This window comes from Ochotona curzoniae, unplaced genomic scaffold (assembly GCF_017591425.1).
Source record: "Ochotona curzoniae isolate NIBS_2020 unplaced genomic scaffold, NIBS_Ocur_1.0 scaffold_3890, whole genome shotgun sequence".
Taxonomy (NCBI): Eukaryota; Metazoa; Chordata; class Mammalia; order Lagomorpha; family Ochotonidae; genus Ochotona; species Ochotona curzoniae.
This window is the reverse complement of record NW_024467115.1, coordinates 23,265,980-23,287,458: the sequence shown is the minus strand read 5'-3', so window position 1 is coordinate 23,287,458 and position 21,479 is coordinate 23,265,980. Positions and strand designations below refer to the sequence as shown.

General features: G+C 39.9%; 1 protein-coding gene across 5 annotated transcripts in view; it reads right to left on the bottom strand.

The window, feature by feature from the left end:
* The window catches only part of AIG1 (androgen induced 1), a 253,351-nt gene that overhangs the window by 6,764 nt on the left and 225,108 nt on the right, over window positions 1–21,479 (bottom strand). For all 5 annotated transcript variants that reach the window (XM_040965525.1, XM_040965526.1, XM_040965527.1 and 2 more), the window contains one exon: window positions 130–293. In XM_040965525.1, the coding sequence (XP_040821459.1) occupies window positions 130–293 (164 nt within the window). The remainder of the gene's footprint in view (window positions 1–129; window positions 294–21,479) is intronic.

Below are 21,479 nucleotides of genomic sequence, written 5' to 3'. Positions count from 1 at the left end.
CTCTTCTGAAGAGAGCCCGTGTGAAAGATAGGAAAGAAGGCTACAGTGGAATTTTCCCTCAATCTTTGTGCATGCTCTCACAGGCAGTATGTCTCCTGTTTTATGTTCCCTTCCCCCAGTAATACTTACTTCTCTGCGTATCCCAAATGTAGTTGTTCAGAACTTCTCCCAGCAGGTACAGAAAGTTCATTAAGATGGTTGTAAATCCAAAGAAGATGATTCTAGCTCCCTGGCCAATGTGTTCCAGGAAAGGGTACACCCACATGCCGGTGACATGGTGCACCCAGCACACCCTGCAGAGGGGTAGGAGGGGAGACAAGGATAGGAGTTACTCTCAGAGCGATGCCAGTGCTTCTGAAAAAGCTGCACTCGCTCCTACGTTCCTCAGTAGCTGCTAATCACAGTGCTGCTTGGGAGTACCCTTGGGAGCCACCAGATACTTCACTGTGGATTCTTTTCTGTTTTGTTCTGCATTGATTTTAGGCTCACAGAAGAGGCGTGGGCATGGTATAGAGAGTTTCCTTACTGAAAGAGTCCACTTTCAGTTTCTGCCTTGTTAACACCTGTGTAATTCTAAAACAATGAAGAAAACTAAGCTATTGACATTAGTATGTATATGAATTAAATTACACATTTCATGTGAAATTTCCTGGTGTTTCCATTAAAGTTCTTTATTTGTTCCAGGATCTATTCCAGGATCCTCCATTGTACTGAGTAGTTCATCTTCTTCATCCTGCTAGTTCTTTAGTCTTTTCTTGTCTTTGATGACTGGTGAAAGGATCTAGTCAGCTATTTCTTTTTTTTTTTTTAAAGATTTATTTTTATTATTTTTTTCATTGGAAAGGCGGATATACAGAGAGGAGAGACAGAGAGGAAGATCTTCCGTCCGATGATTCACTCCCCAAGTGAGCGCAACGGGCCGATACTATGCCGGTCCGAAGCCAGGAGCCTCTTCCGGGTCTCCCACGCGGGTGCAGGGTCCCAAAGCTTTGGGCCGTCCTCGACTGCTTTCCCAGGCCACAGGCAGGGAGCTGGAAGGGAAGCGGGGCTGCCGGGATTAGAACCGGCGCCCATATGGGATCCCGGGCGTGCTAGGCGAGGACTTAACCACTTGCACCACCGCGCCGGGCCCATAGTCAGCTATTTCTAAAAATACAGTTATACAACTTTTTAAATCTCTTCTGTACTTAATGAAGCAATATAGCATTGGACAACCAAATAATATTAAAACCTACATAAGTTGAAGTAAAGATGTCTTCCTGAATGGTCTTTCAGCTAGATACCAATATGAACTCCACATGCAGGTACAAATGGTCCCATAACAAGGATCACCTTCTCTGATCTTTGGGTCTCATATTTATGCCATGTCCTCTGCCCCACCCCAGTTTATTTTTTTTTCTCCTTATTTATTTTTTTATTTTGACAATTTTTACATAGTTAATTAGGGTAAAAAGGTTCAAGGGCTACAGGAAAGTGGATAAGACTAGTATTTTTTCCATATTATTTCCTTCATGTTTAAAGGAGGGTATTAAGGGAGAAGGCCCACCCAATTTCCCACCCTCCCCAGGTCCCGGATGTAGAGCATGCTCTGAGGTTTTGCTCAAGTGGTTTTGATATTTCAACAGTTATGAATCGCTGCCAATCTTGCCACTCCAAGCACTATGTCTTTGAAAAATCCATTGATTGACATAGTCCATCGTAGCTGAGATGGTTGGTTGACCTGTTCTGTCTTCTCTCTTTTCTTGGTTGGGGTTCTGAGTCCAGCATTTAGATTAGGAAGATCTCCAAAGAAACTTTGTCTGAGGTGTTCTCAAACCAGATTCTTGTATGTGCCAGCAAGTACAGGGCCCGGCACAGTCCATTGCCCTGATCATCTGGTGGCTGTAATTGCTGGGTTGGTTCTGTTTTCACTCCCGACTTCCACTGGAACCAATGGGTGTTGCAGTCCAGCCTGGTTCTGCTCAGCACATACTTGGCCTTCACATAAACCAGTGGGAGCTTCAGCCTAGTTGGAGCGACCTGCAATAACCCCCACCAGGCCCGCCCCCTACCCTGGTTTGCCAGTATGTGTAGCAGTAATCCAGTCTGTCCCACATCCCATTCCACCCCAGCCGCTGTCTTAGTTTTATGTCCTCCCGTGGAAGTGGTAACCCAAGAGGAATGAGCCCACTATTTCCCTCCCAGGCCTCTCCCACTCCCAGATTATGCACTCTCCAGATAGTTCTGTGGTTTGACTTGACAGAACTAGCCCCCAGTGCCAGCTTCTTCCAGCAGATGCTGCGTCTAAGCCCAAACAACCCTCACCCACTCTAATTTTGTTTGCACCAGTAGGAATAATCAGCCCAGCCCGGCTTTTCCATGATCTAGTCCACATGAGGCGCACAGGTGTTGTCCTGGCTAGTCTGGTCTGCCCCCATCCCAGCCTATGCTCTCCAGCGGGAGCAGCTGTCCAGCAAAGGAACCCTCCCTTATTCCCCTGCTGGCTCTGCCCCCTTCCTTCCTTGTTCTCACGCTGGTTGGGCGCTGCGGTCCCTTCCGGTACAGGCAACCTCACCTGGGCATTCCGTATTGTGCACTAGTCTTTGTTGCGACCGAACGTGGCTCGACCCACACTGATGCTTGGATTTGCCAGTGGATGACGTGGACAGATTCAGCCTGGTCTTGCCCCCACGTCTGCCAATTGTATGCCAGTGGGTAACTTTCCAGGGCCTGTTCTGGGCTATTTTGTATCATGTTTCTTGCGCTTACCTGCTGGGTCTGTGTACTGCCAGAGGAGTTGCCCAGGCTCCTCCATCAGAACCTCTCCCAATGCCAGGTTTCACGCTTACCAGTGGGTCCATGAGCCACTACTCAGTCCACCTCCTGTCATAGCAGGAACTGTGGCTTTTCCTGACTGGCCTTCAACCCAATCTGGTTCTTGCTGTTGGATGTTTCAGCCCAGTCATGGTTTGTCCATACCCACATATGGCTCACACATGGCTCAGTAGGGGTTTGAGACCTTTCCTAGTCCATCGCACATCTGTCCTTGTCCTCCAGGACACCAGAAGGTGTTGGGGTCTGGCCCGGTTCGGTGCCTCCAATCCCAGTCCACACTTGTGCCAAGGGAGACTAAAACTGTTTCTAGATCAGAATGCAGCCCCCCTTCCAGGTCACACGCACCTTGGCAGGAACCTCAACCCAGCTAGGGTTGTCCCCTTAGCTCCCCAACCAGGCCTGTTCCCAGCCATAGATCACTCACATGCCAGTGGTTGCTCTGACTCAGCTTGGCACAGCTCCTCACCTGTCTTGACCTCTGCCTTAGACACTGTGGCTTAGCGTCCCTGGCTCATGTGGACCAGTAGGTACAAGAGCCTAGCTCAGCATGACCTGTGCTCCCTCCTGGTTTCTAGTTTTGCTTGTGGGCTAAGGTTTGCTCAGTCCTGCCTGATCTACTCTGTTCCATTACCAGTTGACACATTAGCCAGCTATTGGAGCTACTTTTCCCAGCTTGTCTGACCCCCAGGTCTGGACCACATGTTCACCAGCGGGAGCTATGACTAGCCAAGGGAGTTTCCCAAGTTCTTCCACTTAATCCACTCCCAGACCCAGTTCTCATACATGTCATTGGGTTTAGGCCAGTGCCTGGTGCAGTCTGGCCTTTCATTTGGCCATGTATGAGCTGGTGAACGTTGCAGCCCGGCCCACCCCACACCCTAATCAGGATGCACATTCGGGTGCTGCTGCCCTGACTAGTCCAGACTATTGGGGGTTCCTTTACCTGTAATTGATCGCAGGCTCCTTGGTCACACCTAGCTTAGTCCATCACCCCAACTCTTGAGATAACCAGTGGGGCTAGAATTTTCACTGGATGTGGCCCACACATCCCTCACAGAAGTTACCCCCGGTTATGGTTTTTGAGTGCTAGTTAATGTAATGGCTTGCTTAATATGACCCTTCTCCTGATCCATCATCATGTCAGGTAACATGATATAATTCTGCAGGACAAGCCCCAAGCCATAGCTTCTGCATGGACTTGTATTTCCCACCCCAGTTTAAACTCTTACTTGTTTTTAAGCACTTTATTTTTGGTTCAACAGGAGCACCAACATAAGTAATGATCACTGCTTTCAAAAGTTTACCTAGCAAGTTTACTTCTCAGTCTTGCTCCTCACATGGCCATTAACAGCTGTTCTCTAAAATATTGAGTTAATGTATCAAAGGTTATTCATTTTAAAGATGAAATAAAACAAAACACCAACACTTTATTTCATTGGGAATAATGATGTCTTTTATACTTATGCATTTTTGGGTCATTCTCCTTATATTCTATGCCTTTAGCCTTTTTTTCCCCCCACAAAACATTGTTTTTGTAGCAACATTAATACACCCAAGCATTTTTTTCCTTTTTCATTCCTTGATTTTTAAAAATGTTGGTTTCCACATATAAGGGAGAAATGTGGATTTATTTTCTGTTTCTAGTTTATTTCATGCAACATGATCTTTTCCTCTTGCAAACATTTTGATGCACATAATAGAATTCCATTTTTGTAGCTGAATAACGTTTCTAATATATATACTGTATCTATATGTACACATATCACATTTTCTTTATGCACTTGCCTGATATGGACATCTTGGCAGATTCCTTATCTTAGCTGTCATAAACAGGACTGCTGTAAACATAGCGGTACAGGTACCTGCACCAAAGCGTTCATATCTTTTGGTTTACACATAGTAGCTGAATTGCTGAATCATATTGCAGGTCTATTTCTAGTTTTAAAATAAATCTCCACACAGCTCAGTGAATTAGGTCAATCACCAAAGGACAAATATCATGTTCTCTCTGATATAAGGCAACCTTCATGTAAAACACAAGATCATCAGATGTATAGGTAAACATACTTGTACATATAGTCATCTTGAGGATCTGTAAAATAGAGACTGTCATATGGAGATCTGAAAATACAGTGCGGTATGTATCTCTACTTCCAAATTAAAATGGACACACAACGAAACTATTAAATATATCTTGACAAGGACATCCTGGACTTTCTGCCATGGTCCATACCTACAATGTCAGGATATACTTAAATAGCAGACCAACGGACCTATGAGTGTTTTCTGAAGTGCTATATTATTGCAATAAAACAGGGGAAATTATTGGAGACGAGGTGGGAAGGGGAAGTCCTGGAGCCTATGGAACTGTATCTAAAATAAATTAATCAATTTTTTAAAAGGAAAGTAAATCTTCATACAGTTCTCCACAGTGCGTGCCTTTAGTCTTTAAGCATGGCACTATATTTATCTATCTATTAATCTATCTATTATCTATTAATCTATCTATCTATTTATCTATCTTTCTATATACCTACATGTTGATTCGATTTGAGGCAGGGGATCTTTATCTTGAGCTTGCATGAGCCATGGGGGTGATGTCAGCCCTCAAACACCAAAGACATGAAGGTTTGTTATAAGAGACATGGTGAAACACATATTACACTTGGAATGTTAATGTACACACAGAGTCCATAAACAAATACACAATCTATTTTCAGTATATAGCATATTTGTGGAATTTAAAGTCCATAGCCTACAGATGGTTGTTTGCTTGGAGACCTGCAACACAAATATCACACTGCTTGGGTTTGAGTCCCAGTTCTGTGTGCAATGTGTACCCTCCTGCTAATGTGGCCCCTGGAAGACAACAGATGATAGCTCAGGGACCATGTGGGAGATCCTAGATCCAGACTGGCATAGTTCAAGGTTTTGTGGGCATTTGAAGAGTGAGCTAGCAGATAGAACATCAGTCTCATTGTGTGTGTCTCTCTCTCTTCTCTTCCTTTCCTTGAGTAAAAAAAAATTTAAAAAAATTGAAAATAGTAACAAAAAGTTCATGGTTCAGTAATTTTAATCTAAAGTTTATATACAAAAGAGCTGAAAGCAGCGACTCAAGTATATATTTTTTATGCCAGCATATGTGATATACAAAATATTAAAACAACTCAAGAATCCACAAACATATGAATGAACAAGAAGTGTTGAATATACATGTAAATAGTATTAGTCATGAATGATGGTGAAGGACTATCCTGTGGTAATGACACTGGAGAAATCTGTGCAGGAGGAGTGCAGGGATCTGGGGAGAGGGGAAAGAAAATCCCTGAGCTTATAGAACTGTATCATAGAATAATAAAATTAATTAATTAAAGAAAAGAATGAAGTTTCAACACATGGATGAAGAAACATTATCCGAAACAAGACAGACACAGGACAAATCTTGCATGAGGCCACTTAGTTGAGACACTGGGACTAGGCATGTTTATGAAGATAAAGTACAAGAAGCTTACCAGAGACTGGGAGCGTAAGGGGTAAGAAGTTTAATGGGGGCAGCATTTATGTTAACCTCATAAATGTTAATGTATACATTTAAAATTTTTTAACTTATTTGAAAGACAGAGTGACACAGATAAATGGAAGTATAGGAGGGGGGAGGGGGGGTTGAGAGAGAGAGGGAGAGGCTGAGGGAGAGAGAGAGAGAGGAAGAGGCTGAGGGAGAGAGAGAGAGAGGCAGAGGGAGAGAGAGAGAGAGAGAGAGTGAGAGAGAGAGAGAGAGAGAGAGAGAGCATCTTTCATTCTGATCCATTCTGCAAATGGTCACAATATCCAGTGCTGGGCCAGGCCCAACTCATGACCAATAATTCCGTCCTCGTCTCTCACATGGGTGGCAGGAACCCATATACTTGGGTCATCTCCTCATGCCTTCCCAGGCACATTAGTGGACAGTTGAATCAGAAGCAGCAGCAGCTGAAAGTCAAATCAGTGTTCTGATATGAGGTTCTAGTCTTGCAAGTGGCAAATTAACCTACTGTACCATGGCACTAAATATTTCATGGCATTATACCATGGTACCAAATTATACACTTACAAATAGCTAAAATGACAAATATTAAGTTATGTGCATTTTGCTTCAACAAAAATTTGTCATGGGGATGGACACAGGGAACAAAAGGTCTAGAAAGGCTACTTGATTGGGGGAAGGAAAGGTCAAGAAACACTGCTTTGGGGCAAAGAGGCAGCCATTAGGCTCAGCTGCATTTGCCAAATGGGTCCAAATAGAAAGGTTTTATTTTAATCAAAAAAAGGGAACATGTCAGTCAAGAAAATTTAAGGCAAAGCTGAAACATTTGTGAGAATCAGTAGCAAAGAAATTGTCACAGATTCTGAGATTCTGAGGCAGCACATTGCTTGTCCATAAGTTATGTGCTCAAATTTATCTTAACTAATGCAAAAATAAGTGCTGCACCCATCAAGTGGTTTGTTAATTTCCATGGAGATCATGTGCAACATATTCCAAATGTAATGCCATACAACTGTAATTGATTTTGCAAATCAATTTATAAAATTATAATCTGACTCACTGTAAAAACGGTTTCCTCAATTAGGCAAACTGGGAGCAATTCAAATTCTAAATGCTAATTAGATTTTTATACCTGTTCCTGGTATTCTATTCTCTGTTGGCAGAAAGAACCTTTCATTTGTAGTTCTTGCTATCATCTCGGCTGCCAGGGCTGAGTCCTACCTATCAGATGTCTGAAATGTACTTTCATAATCTTCTTATGATACTAAATAGCTACAACCAGAGCCGTAATTGCCTCCCCCCTATCTGCACATGATTCCTGCATTTACATCTCTAGTCTGGAATACACCCCTGATTTCCACAATTCCACATCTAACTGCCAACTGCATATGTACGCTTGCGGGTAACAGACATTTCCAACTCAGTCTTTCCGAACAATCACCATGTTCCTTGCTCGGATTTGTGCACATTCCCTCTCACCTACTTTAACCACACAATGGCAACTGCTCAGCACTTCTCCAACCTTATTTTCTGCTCTTCTCTCCCTTGCTCCCTCCACACCCTGGTATCCTTGAGCACGTTAAGCACACTCTACCTCAGGATCTTTTGTTTCGGTGCCTTGCCCTGGCTTGCTCCTTGCCTTGCTCCTCGTGTTTCTTGCTTCCAATATCCCAAGCCTCCTTTGCAATTTTGACCCAGATATTTCTTCTCAATGAGGTCTTGCTTGACAACTGTACCTAAAAACTGAAGATCTTAAACTCTATTCCCTATCCATTTCCCTGCTGCTCTCATTTAATATAATACATGCGCATGTTTCAGAGATGTTACAGGTTGGCTCACATGTCCCTGCAGCAAGAGAAACTGTCCAAATACATTCAGAATGCTGCAATTTTGCATATATGGTTTGTAAACCATTCATATGTTTACCATGAAGACTATGAAAATTGCAATGATTATATTAGAATGGTAAGAGACAGTCTACGGGCCATACCACCCTGAACACGCCCGATCTCGTCTGATCTCGGAAGCTAAGCAGGGTTGGGCCTGTTAGTACTTGGATGGGAGAATGGTAAGAGACAGGTGATATTGAAAGAAGTCACATGTAACATCAAAATGCAAATGTTGGGAGGGATGAAATACAACTATAGAGTTCTTTCATTACAACTACAGAATTCTTTAATAGGATTTTTTTCTGTCTTTCCCTGTCTTTACAATCAATGTTTAGTTATTATCATCTCATGACATCTTTTCACAGCCCAAAGAAATTTTTATAAGTCTCGCTGTAACTACAAAGCAAGAACTTACAGATTTACTAAAAATCACACGCAAGAAATCAAAGCACTCTACTAGAGAAAATCACTTAACTAGAAAGAATGATTGTGAGGGAGAGAAAGTGCAGTAAGAACACAAAAGGAGTATCAAATGGCAGCAATAAGACATTATCCATCAATAATTAGCTTAAGTGTCAACACACTAAACTCTCCAATTATAAGCTGAAGTGTTCAAAGAGATTAGGAAACAAGACTCAGCTATATGCTTCCTACAAGGAACTCTTATAATCTCTAAAGGCAAACGCAGAATGCAAGTGAAAGGTGAAAGAAGACCGTAACCCTACCTCTACAAGAAAATTGATTTAAAATCAAAAAGGGAAAAAAAGACGAGGAAGGTTATATAATTTTAAGGTGTTCAATCCAGTAAGAGAAATTAACACTTTTAAGTATGTATGCACACAATTTGGGGGCATCCAAATATATCAAAATATTAACTAACCACACTTTAACATGCCAGATGAACAATGGGTGTATAATCTAAACAGAAAAGCAATAGCCTAATATAATCCTTTTCTGAACATACACAATAATATTAGAAATCAGCAATAAGAAAACTTTGGAAATATACAAGTACATAGAAATTAAGCAATTCATTGCTGAACAACGAGAAGATTATGAAGGAAACAAAGGAGGAAATGAAAAAGAATTTTTATAATGATTGAAAATTGAAACACAATGTATGAAAACCCATGGTAACAAGAAAAGAAAGGAGCTTTAGCACACTGTTGGTGGGAATGTAAATAATACAGCCTTTGTGGAGAACAGCTTGGAGTTTCCTCAGAAAACTAAACATAGAATTACCCTATGATTCAGCAATTCCATTCCTGGTATATTTACAAGGGAAATGAAATCCATCCATCAAACAGACATCTGCACGCCTCTGTTTATTGAAGCACCTTTCATGGCAGTCAAGGAATGGACACAACCCCAAGCATCCATCAGTAATGAATGGATAAAGTGTGGTGTACATAAACAATGGAATATGACTGAACTATAAAAGTGTTAAAATGCTATCATTTGCAACAATGTGGAAGAAACTGGAGGTCATTATCTTAAAAGAGATAAGTAGAAAAAAAAAAGTAAAAAAGAGGGGGCAAGTCAAGCACAAAGACCAAAATTATACAAAACTATACAATTCTGTGATCTCACAAAAATTATGAAAGGCTTTTTATCTGTTATGGTCTTTGCTGTATTCTCTGGTCCTTGGGCCACTTGCACACCATTTCCAAACAATCAGCACCATACGTGGTCCTTACCACTTAGCTCATCACTTAAAAAATTAAAACAAAATAAAACCACCAAACCTCTTTTGCGTTCAGTTTATGCTGCAGGCAGGCAAATCTTGTCTGTATCAAACCAGAGCCTAACTATTCTCAACCTCATAAGCCACAGAGTTATGGACACTCAGCTTTGCCATGCTAGTGCAAAAGCTTTCATAGATGATACAGAGCAAGTTAGTTTTAATGCACACAAGGAAAACTGTATTTATGACCATTAAAATTGGAATTTCATATAATTTCTCATGCCACAAAATATTAATTGTATTTTGATGGGTTTTTTTATCATTAAAAATTATAAACCATTCTCAGCTAGTGAGGCATGAAACCACTTTCATGTTGAAAAGAGAGTTCAGAGTTATCACGTATTCCAATGTCTGGAAAGATCACCATGTTGGCTGTGAGTATGAATTAGAAGGGGAGAGCAAATGAAGTACTCTAGGCATAGGAGAACTTAACAGAGCTAAACTATGCTGGTTGTGGAGATTCGTGAAATCACTTTGATAAGACAGACTGGCGTCATGCGAGGGAAGAGAAGAAACTACCAGGTTCAGAGCTGAATAATTGCTAGGGTACCACTGGAGAGAGAAGAACTACAGAAGGTATAAGGAGAAAGAACTTGACTTTTGCTTCAGAGGTACTGAATTTGAGGTATGTCTAAGGTGTGAAAAATGAGATGCTTTGAGGATGAATCAATTGTCTTGGAATAGAAGCGAGATCTGAGTTATAATGTAAGTTTGTGAAATTCCCATATGTGTTAAGGACATGATATAATGATGGATGCACTGATTCTCATAACTAAGGATTAGTAATATGAGCAGAAAATTTCATATTTCCTTTTCTAACTATTCATCCAAGTTTGTGCTTTGACTCAGCTTCATAGCTTAGAAATTTTTATTTAGGAAGACTTCCCCTGATTTACTAGATTAGAACATATTTTATAAGCTCTAACAAAACCCACAAAATTTCCTTAGTTTTGAAGCTCTTTTCTTAGCACTTAAATTTGACTGATGTCTTCATTTTTATGTTCCTCCCCCTTTACCCATAAACTCTGTGAAAGGAAGAATTAGGTATGTTTTTACTTCTTATATCCTTAGCACTCACCCCCATGCCTGTCCCATATCAGGAAAATGATGAATGCAGTTGCATTTAAGCTGTTAGTAAGAATAAGTAAGAATTAGTTGAGTAAAGAAAAGAAATAACTTTCTAGCTAAAATAATGCTATGTCCAAATACCTGAGAACAAGAGAAAATTCCCAGATATTCTAAAAGAAAACATGTTTGTGGTAGTTGAGATGAAAGGAGAGAAGGCAGGAAAAATAGACAGGAATTAAATTGTGAGTGTCTTCAAGAGCCAGGACACAAATTGCAGACTATGCTAATCAACTAAGTTTAAAATAGACAAGACTGTCCTGGATACCAATCAGATATGGTGGTGCCCAAGACAGGAATAATAATTAATGGATAAATTTGGATGAGCGTATGGAAGTGTAGACCATAAGCAGTGGTGTACTACAGATGGTCATGAGAGCTCGTTGTTACATCTAGTTTGTAGGAGTACTCACATCAGCCATACATCAATTTCCTTTTCTTCAGCACCCAAAAGACCTGGTTGTTAAATATTTGCCAGTGACCCACTTGTTATTAGTATTTCAGTAAAGCCACAGGTTAAAGATCAGGACAGCAAATGTTAGACTATCTTAATATAATAACAATTAAAATTATTGTTTGAAACTTGTTTCAGTCCCATGTACATGTGCATGTGAGAGTAGACACATACATATACACACATGCAGACTGGCTGGTTACAATGCTTATGTAATTCACATTAACAGAAGTTTGACAGGTAATGATTTAGGAAATAGATTTAGATAACTTGTGACTGATTGCATGCCAAGAACAGAGATGAGTTAAGGATTAATCATAGATTTCTGGCTTGATTAACTGGGTGGAGACTGCTGCCACTACCTAAGACAGAATCCCGACAAAGAGCTGGTTGGAGGAGCTGATCAGATCAGTTTGAACAGGCAGAGTATGTGAGCCCTTTATGCTATCCAAGTGGAGATATCCTGAAGGCAGATAGCTACATGGAATTGAACAGTAGAGGAAGAACTGATACGGTAATTGAGATATAAATTTCATTGGGCAGAGATAGTTATTGGAGCCATCAAAGCAGACTGAGATTACCTACATAAGTGCAGGGTATGAAGGAAGTAAGACTATAAAAGTCCTGGAAAAAGGTCAAGATTTAGATAACAAACCCAGAAAGTTGCAAAAGATGTTACTTCTGTAGAAGTAAGAATAAAAGAGGTGATATCCAGGGACAAGTGGTTCAGAGGTAGAGCAGGCAACATCTATTAGCAGAGAATCTTCAAGAAGGGACTTGTGACTATTGTTAAGGGGCTTATCTATTGATACAATATAGGAAAAAAAAGGATGCGTGGGGAGAGAGAGTAGGGAAAGGTGAGAGGGGGCAATCCCTGAGCCTAAGGAAATGTATCAAGAAAAATAATTAAGGGGAAAAAAAAAGAATAGATAATTACTAGAAAATTGGCTTTCGCCCTACAAAATGGCACCTACATTACTTCAAGCTTACTTTAGATGCTGATTGGGACTCAGCGATAAACACTAAGCAGAAAAACGAAAATGGACCTTGTAAGGCTCAATAGCTCTCTTTTGCCACATGTTCAAATTTCAAATAATCACATAGATCATCAGTCGCCATGGTCTGCAGAGCTTTTGAACCTTGGTGAACTTAACATAGCACCCCTTCCTGTTCAACATCATTTATTCTAGACACAGGCATCGATCTTATCACCAATCACTTTAAGAAGGGTTTAAAATTGCTTTATTATTTAAATTTAGGAGCTAGCTTAGTGGACAGTTAGACTGTCCTCTTAGCTCCTAAGACACACAGGACATAGATCCACACACACAAAAAAATAGCAAGAGCTGACAATACTAAATGCTTAGAGTATTTATGCTTAATATTTTATATGTACAGCAGTTTGGGGAGGATGTTCTATCAGTACCATGTACAGGTGAGGACACTGAGACGTGGAGAGGTCAAGTAAACAGGTAAGCTGAAATGCATACCGCATCACTTCTGCTCTCTGCAGGTCCGGCTCTTCTGCTGAGCTAAAGACTCACCATGACAGATGAGAAGAGGGCCCTGGAAGGCTCTTACTGTGCTCACAACCAAAAATGACTCAAGTATGAAATTTATGTTTTTTTTTTCCCACTGACTAGAGAAGTAATTCATACACATTACAGAAAATGTGTGACACAGAAATGTTGCAAGATTCAACAGAAATCACTTTTGGTGAAATTTTAACAAAAGATTTGGTGTCTTATAAAACTCAGGGATCAGATGTTATAATATCCTTGAGGAGGAGGAGGGAGAGAAGGAGGAGATAATGATGGTGGTCACTGCAGGGATGAATTCATGAACACTTTTTTCAAAGAAGGCATTCATTTAACCTCTGGAAAAATTGGGCATTATCTGTGCCTATTTAATCTTCTGGAATTTTCTACACTTCTGGGCAAGTAACGAGCACATACTCCTGTGGAGGAGGGTTAGATCAGCTCCTTGCCCACCTCCATCCTGACATTCTGAAGACCTTCAGGAGCACATGAAACTTGGGGCCAAGTATTAACTTTAGGCTTGGGTTTCTCTTTAAGTCCCTGTAATTTTAGGGCCACTGAAAAGACTCCCTATTTTGGCCCTTGAATATTGCATGAAGGCTGTTTTTTGGCACATTTTTGAGAATCTAGAAATCTGCATTTTTCTGCAGTCTACACACTTATTTACTTATTCAATAAACTTTTTTTTCCTCTTTTTTATTGTTTAAATTTTAAAATAAAAAATGTCATAGACAACAAAATTGTACATATTTATGAGGCTGTATGTGACGTCCCATTTCATGTGTACATTATATAATTTCCAATTACTCTAAATGTACTTTCAGGCACTTAACATTTTTTTATGATAAAAACAATCTAAAATAATTCTAGCTCTTTTTAGTAGAGAAATATGCAGTATATTAATACCATCTATCTTCACCTTATCATGCAAGAGAGCTCCAGAACTTCCTGCTTCTACACAGCTTTAACCCAGTACCTGTCAAAGGAATTTTCATAATCTCTTCTTCTCCAATCCCTTTCAAGACTTTGGTAATCACATTTATTTTTTAAACTTCTATGAGATCATCTATTTTTAGACTCCATATATGAATGAGAGCATCTAATGCTTGTTTTTCTGTGCTTTGCTTATTTCACCGAACAGACTGATTTTCAGTTGCACCCATACTGTTGAAAATGCCAGGATTTTATTCTTTTTATGACTGAATAGTTTTGCATTGGACATATATATGTTTCCATATCATTCATCAGTTGATGGACTTTTAGTTCTTTCCATCTTTTGGCTATTGTGATGAGTGCTGCAATAAACATGGGCGTGAAGACACCTCTTCAACAGAAGGATTTCATTTCCCTTGAATTGGGAGTGCTGGTACCTTAATATTTAGATTTTTGAGGCACTTTCATATTATTTTCCACAATCATTGTACTAATGTACATTGCCAACAACAGTATGCAAAGTTCCCCTTTCTCCACATTCTCAGAACGCTTGTTATCATCTTCTGAGTTCAGACGAGATTGGGCGCGTTCAGGGTGGTATGGCTGTAGACAACACTTGTTATCATCTTGTCTTTTTGGTAATGGCCAATCCCATTGGAGTGAGGTTTTGTGGCATTGATTTACACTTCCCTGATGATTAGTAATACTGAGCATCTTTTTCTTAAGTCTCTACTTTGTCAGGTGCTATAAGTGGTAATGGGAAGCCAAGAGCTACCTGTAAGTATGTTGGATTTGTCAGAATTCCTACCGAGCAGAAAAAAAGAGAAAGGGAACTTAGAAGGAAGGAAAATTGCTGTGTTTGGATATGGTTTGAGCATGTCTCCAAGGTTCATGTGCTAGCAGCATGGCCCTGAGCAGTGTAGAAGAGGTGAAACCTGTACGAGGTGGGAGAATACTGCAAGATAACTGAGTTCATGAACACATTACTTTCTGAAGGGACCCATGCTGTCCTCAGCAAGTGGGTGAACTCTTGCAAGAGTGGGTTTTTTAAAATTGAGGTCGGCCAAGCATTCAGCCTTTTTTTTGCAATGCCCCTTTCCATTTGTCTACCACATTTTGTTGTAGCTACTGTGCATTTAGCAGTACTCTGGTACTATGCTGCGTGGACCAGCAGGTATACAGAATCATGAGCCAAACTTAACCCCTTGTAATTTACGAACCCTCAAATATTTTGTTATAGCAACGTAAGATAGAGTAGCACCACGGTTCCATAAAATGCACCAGCTCACAGGTAAAAACTGACTGATGGGATCTAATCAGAACTATTTTTTAGCTCCATTGCAGACATAATTACAGAAGACGGTTTTTGGTATAATTACCAATCATCACCATCTAGATAGCCTTAATAATTTCTGAACATGGCGTGTAACATTTATTTTGAACTGGACCCCAGAAATTATGTAGTTGATCCTGTCTATTTTGATGTCGTCATCTTTCAGCTCATCACATATCTGTTGGATCATCTTAGATATTATTTAACTTCATTTCCTGTTTGGCAAAGGATATAAACAATATTTTCTACCTTAGGGATACAGTCATGAGATAGTAATATTTTATTATCATGGCCAACTTAGAGTGGGTATATAAACAAGTAAACAGGGCCTGGTACGATAATGTAGTGGTTAAAGTCCTCGCCTTGCACATACTGGGATCCCATATGGTTGCCGGTTCTAATCCTGGCAGCACAGCTTCCCTGCCAGCTCTCTGCTTGTGGTCTGGGAAAGCAGTTGAGGATGGCCCAAAGCCTTGGGATCCTGCACCCAAGTGGGAGACCTGGAAGAGCTGCTGGCTCCTGGCTTCGGATTGGCTCATTTCCAGCCATTGTGGCCACTTGGGGAGTGAACCACTGGACAGAAGATCTTCCTCGCTGTCTTTCCTCCTCTCTGTATATTTGCCTTTCCAATAAAAATAAATAAATCTTTTAAAAAAAACAAGTAAACAAATATAAAACATTTCATATGCTTCTCCTTTTACAGAAATATATAATATTTTCTGAACTTCTCATGCACAAGAATGTTTCCAAGGTTACAAGCCTCTCCACCCATCCCTGGGGAAAGAGGCAAATTATGCGTGCCTCCCAAAATGAATTCCTGTAATGAGGTAATTCAGGAATGTGTTTTCTTTCTGATTTTAAATCACAAATATCAGAGTGATTTATACACAAAGGCAAGCCAATAATTGACTTCAGAATATTTTCCTTTAACACATCTCCTGGCGCATGTCTAAAATGGCTGTAAATAATTTGTTTCCATTGAGTCTCCCTCTCTACTGTCTACCTGTTTTAATGGTGATGTTTTCATAGGCATAAATTCAACCTGAATTTTCCTTAGTTTAATTCATGATCCATTTTGCCTAACTTTAATCATTTAGAGTCTCTCAAAACAAACAGGTGCCAAACATCAAGTTGACACATTGAACACTGTCGGGAAACATGTTCTTTCAGAAGCGTGGTGGAGAATGTCGCCAGCAAGGGATGGATATGACCCAGGAGACCATCAAATCTGGCTGGGGCAGGGAGAAGCCCACGTGTTTAGACTGATAGCTCTTGAAAGCAGAGAAAGGACATCACAAATTTCACAACATAAAGTCCCATAACATAAAATCACAACTTTCTGTCTTCTAGGGAAATTGTCTTGCGAGTCTCTCTAGGATCTTATGTTTCTATCTTTATAATGAGCTTGGTGGACATTGAGGCTGTTTATTTTTTTGCCATTATGAATATACTGTGATGAATATGGCAACACTGTAAACAATGGGATGGTGATTCCTGTCATAGTAACATATTCTTGATGCTGCTAACTCGATCAGCCTTCTTCAATAAATGGCCACTTTTCTAGACATTCCTGGTTTTTAGTGGTGCCCACTGTCTATCTACAGTAAAGCCATCTCTGTATTATCACAACTGCCCTCTGGGTGCTGCTTTTCACTACTGCAAAATTCTGCTTTAATTCTTCCCATTCAACAGATGTAAGTCAACACCTAGGATATGTTAGATTTGGGAACAATGGTCTGTATCTGTCTGGTCCCTGCCCTTGTGACAAAGCTCCCAGTTTAACAGCAACCCAACAGTGCATGACATCATAGTAATATACTCTCATTATCACAAAAAAGAAATCACTCTTTTTTACATGGAGTTTTAATGTTTCTTTTTAAGAAAATTTTATTTTAAAAATTTATTTTAAAGGTACAGTGGGTGAGAAGGAGAAAGAGAGAGAGAGGAAGAGGGAGATCTCCCCTAGCTAGCTCATTCTCCAAATCCTGGAGCCAGGAACTCAGTCTGGATCTCTCACATTGGTGTAGACTCAGCCACTTAAGCCACCACCTGATGTCTCCAAAGATGCACATTAGCAAAAGGGCAGAATCAGAGACAGAACTGGAACTTGAACCAAAGCACTCCATTATGGTATGCAAGCTGCAGTGTTCCTTTCTAAAGTTCATTCAGATATCTATCAGAATCTGAAATGCTCCAAACCAATTCTATTTAAAAAGCAGAAACTCCTGTCACCAAGTCAAACCCTTAGTCGGCTTCTTACACCCTGTCCTGCTGCCTAGAAAAAGCCATGTGGAACTCTTTAGAGCTGTTACTTCTATTTTTTTAAAAAATCATTATTAACTACATATATATGATTGGTGTACATGTTATTGTACACATGTTAGTGAGTCTGAAGTATACACATATCAACATTACTAATGCCATTACATAATCATCGCCTGTAATTTTTTTGTGATAAGAACATTTAACATGATCGCCACTCTCCTGTTAATGTCCACTCTCTTAAAGTGAATGATGCAGCACTGTTAACTACACATGCTCTGATCTGCAGAAGGTCTCACGACGTATTTCTTTTGCATAATTGAGATGTTCTAACCTTTTATTAACAATTCCTGATTTCTCTTCTCCAAGTTCCAGGTAATCACCATGCTACTCCATGCTTTTTCTCATCTGATTACATTCAGTTTCTGATGTAAGTGGGATAGTGGGAGTTGGTACTCTGGTTTATGTCACTCATAATTCTGTCCTCCAGATTAACTCATATGCTAGCAAATGGAAGATTCCCCCTTAAAAAACAGGCTGAATAATATTCCATTTTACATGTATACACCACCACTTATTTAGGCTGTTCCTTTGTTTTTCCATTATGAATATACTGTGATGAATATGATGACATTGATTTGAATTCTTTTGTGTTTAGACCCGTAAGGGAACTGCTAGGTCACAGGGTAGTTCTGTTTTCAACTTTTAAAAAAGATTTACTTATTTATATATACTTTTTATTGGAAAGTCACATCTACAGAGAGAAGGAGAGACAGCGAGAAGAATCTTCCATATGTTGGTTCATTCCCCAAGTGGCTTCAATGGCCAGAGCTGAGCCAATCTGAAGCCAGGAGCCAGGAGCTTCTTCCAGGTCTTCCACATTGGCACAGGGTCCCAAGGCTTTGGGCCACCTTCCACTGCTTTCCCAGGCTACAGGCAGGAAGCTAGCAAAAGATTGGAGCAACTAGGGCATGAATTGGCACCCAAATGGGATCATGGTGTATGCAAGGCAAGGACTTTTTGCTACTAAGCAACTGTTTTTAATGTTTTGAGAATCCTCCACATTGTTTTACATAGTGGCAGCAGCACTCTGGGAATTGACAGTCCCAACAACAGAGCACTGGGATGCCCTTTTTCCACTTCCCCACCTAATTTTGATAATACCCTCCTAACAGGTGTTAGGTGATAACTCACTGCAGTTTTAATTTGCGTTTTCTGATGATTAATGAAGGTGAACATATTTTATTATGCTTTCTGGTTATTTATCTTATCTTCTTTAAACAAATGTCTAACAAAATCATTTTCTTACTTGTAAAATGAGTAATTTACTTTCATTGGTTTTATTATGGCTGCTGAGTTATCTAAGTTCTTTATTTTGTATAAAGCTATCTAATGTATCATTTTTCTGCACCTATTGAGACGATTCCATGATTTTGGTCTTCCACTTCATTTACTGACTAATTTATTCATACTAAATCATTCCTCAAATTCTAATGATGAATCCAGGATAGTCAATGTGATACTGCACAGAATCTGTTATCATTTTTACAATAATTTTTGCATCTATGTTAATTAGGATAATTTGTCTGCCATTCCTTCTCTTGCAATATGCTTGATTTTGATGGCAAAGTGATGCCATCAAATGACTTTGGCGTCTCCGCTTCTGTTTTTAAATGAAGTTATAAATGTTGATATCCACTTTCCTCCAATTTTTAATCATCTGGTCCTTGTCAAATCATTAAATTTATTGTCAAATTTTCAATTACTGCTTTTATCTGGTTGAAATTGAGTTGTTCACATTTTTGGGCTGTACACTTCTGGGCAAATATTCTCTACAGCCAGGTTGTCCAATTGGTGGACATTTTTTTTCACATTTAGTATTGGGTGCAGTGTCTCCTCTTATTTTTTATTTTATGCATTTGAATATTCTTTTTATTAAGTTAGTTCAACTAAGGATTTGTTGTTTTGAGATTTGTTGAAATGATCTTTTCAAAGAAATGAATCGGCTTTACTGATTTTTTATTTCATTTTCTCTAACATGTTAATTCTTTCATTCTGATAACTTTAAGCTTAGTTTACTCTCCTTTCACTAGGTCCATAAAGTGCAAGGTTAGGTTACTGACATCATTTTCTTTTGTTAAAGCAAATGTATCAACACTGTAAATCTCCCTTTCACTATTGCTTTTGCTTTATTCCTTCACTTGTGTCATACTGTATCTTGGTACAGGGACACCAGTTACAGGCCGCTGCCTCTCTAGGGCAGGAACAGGAACATGGATGAGAGCAGAGGCAGGAATGACTGCCAGGCCTTCTGACATGGTATGCCAGTGTCCCAAACAGAAATAGAAGCCTACTCACCACAATGTTGGTTGTATGATTTCCTTTTAGATTTATTCTTCTCTAACATTTATTTTTAGAGGCTAGCATGGTGGTTCAACAGCTTAATTCTCTAACTGCAGTGCCAACATCCTGTGTGGACACCGGTTCTTGTCCTGGCTGCCCAACTTCCAATCCAGCTGTTTGCTTATGGAATAGGAAAGCGGTTGAGGATAGCTCAAGCCTTTGGGCCTCTGCATCCACATGGGTGACCCAGAAGAAACTTCAGGATCCTGGCTTTGAAGCAGGTGAGCGCCTGACGTTGTGACCATCTGGGGAGTGAACCAACAGATGGAAGATCTCTCTCTGTGTCACTACTTTTCTCTGTAAATATACCTTTCAAATTAAAAAAAAATTATAAAAATGTATTTTTATTTGAAAATGAGAGAAGTGAGAGCAAGGGAGTGATATGAGGGAGAAAAGAAAGAGAGCGAGTGAGCAAAAGAGATATATATAGAGAGAGACTTTGAATCTGCTGGTTCACTGTTATAATGGTGGGAATAGCCAGGACTGAGCCAATCCAAAATTAGGAACCAGAAATTCAAGTTGGCTTTCCAAAGTGGTTGACAAGAGCCCACTCTTGCCATACTCTGCCACTTTCCCAGGTGCACTAGCAGGGAGCTACGTTGGAATCAGAGGTGCCAGGACTCCTATATGGGAAACTGGCATCAACAAGCAGTGGCTTCAGATGCTGTACCACACTGCCCTAGTAGCTTCTCACTAATGAGTCTCACTATAGACTTCTTCAGGTTGAGTATAGATGGAACCTTTTAGCATCTCCAGTTTGAATGTTCATTATTGTCCTGAGATCTGGGGGTTTTTCGGCTATTATTTCTTAAGTATTCTTGGTGTTCACCTTTCCTTCTCAAAGTCCCACTATTCATACATTATTTTCACTTGATGATATTTTATGCGTTTGTATTTTTAGACCCCCCTTTCATTCTATTTTTCATTTTGCTCTATTGACTAGATGCATTTTAATGACCATCTTTGAGTGTGAATTCTTTTTTTTCTTCTTGAGTCTGAATTCTTTCTTCTAGTTAAGTAAAGCTTATGTTGAAGCTCCACTGAAATTTCTGTTTCTGTCATTATATTCTTCAATTCTAGGATTTAAAAAAATTGTTTCTTGAACTTCAAATTATTTCCTTATAGTTTAATTAAGTTGATTTTTTAAATTTATTTCTCAGGAAGTGTGTAAATCTCAGTTTCTTCTGAGTCGCTTACTTGACATTTGAGTTTCTTTTGGTAACGTCTTGTTTCCTTTGATGTTCAGCGGGGTCAGATCACAGCAGCTCTGTGGCTGAAGGGCACCCGTTCTTAGGATCCAGCCCAGGATGACCCCTGGTAGTGGAATCTTCAGAGAATATAACAGAACAGAGCTTATAAAAATAAGAAAGAGTTCAGTGGAGTTGGTGGGCAGAACTTGGCAGCGATAGGTCCACTGATGAGGTTTTGGAGAGGGATGGAGCCGGGAAGCAGGGCAGGGCA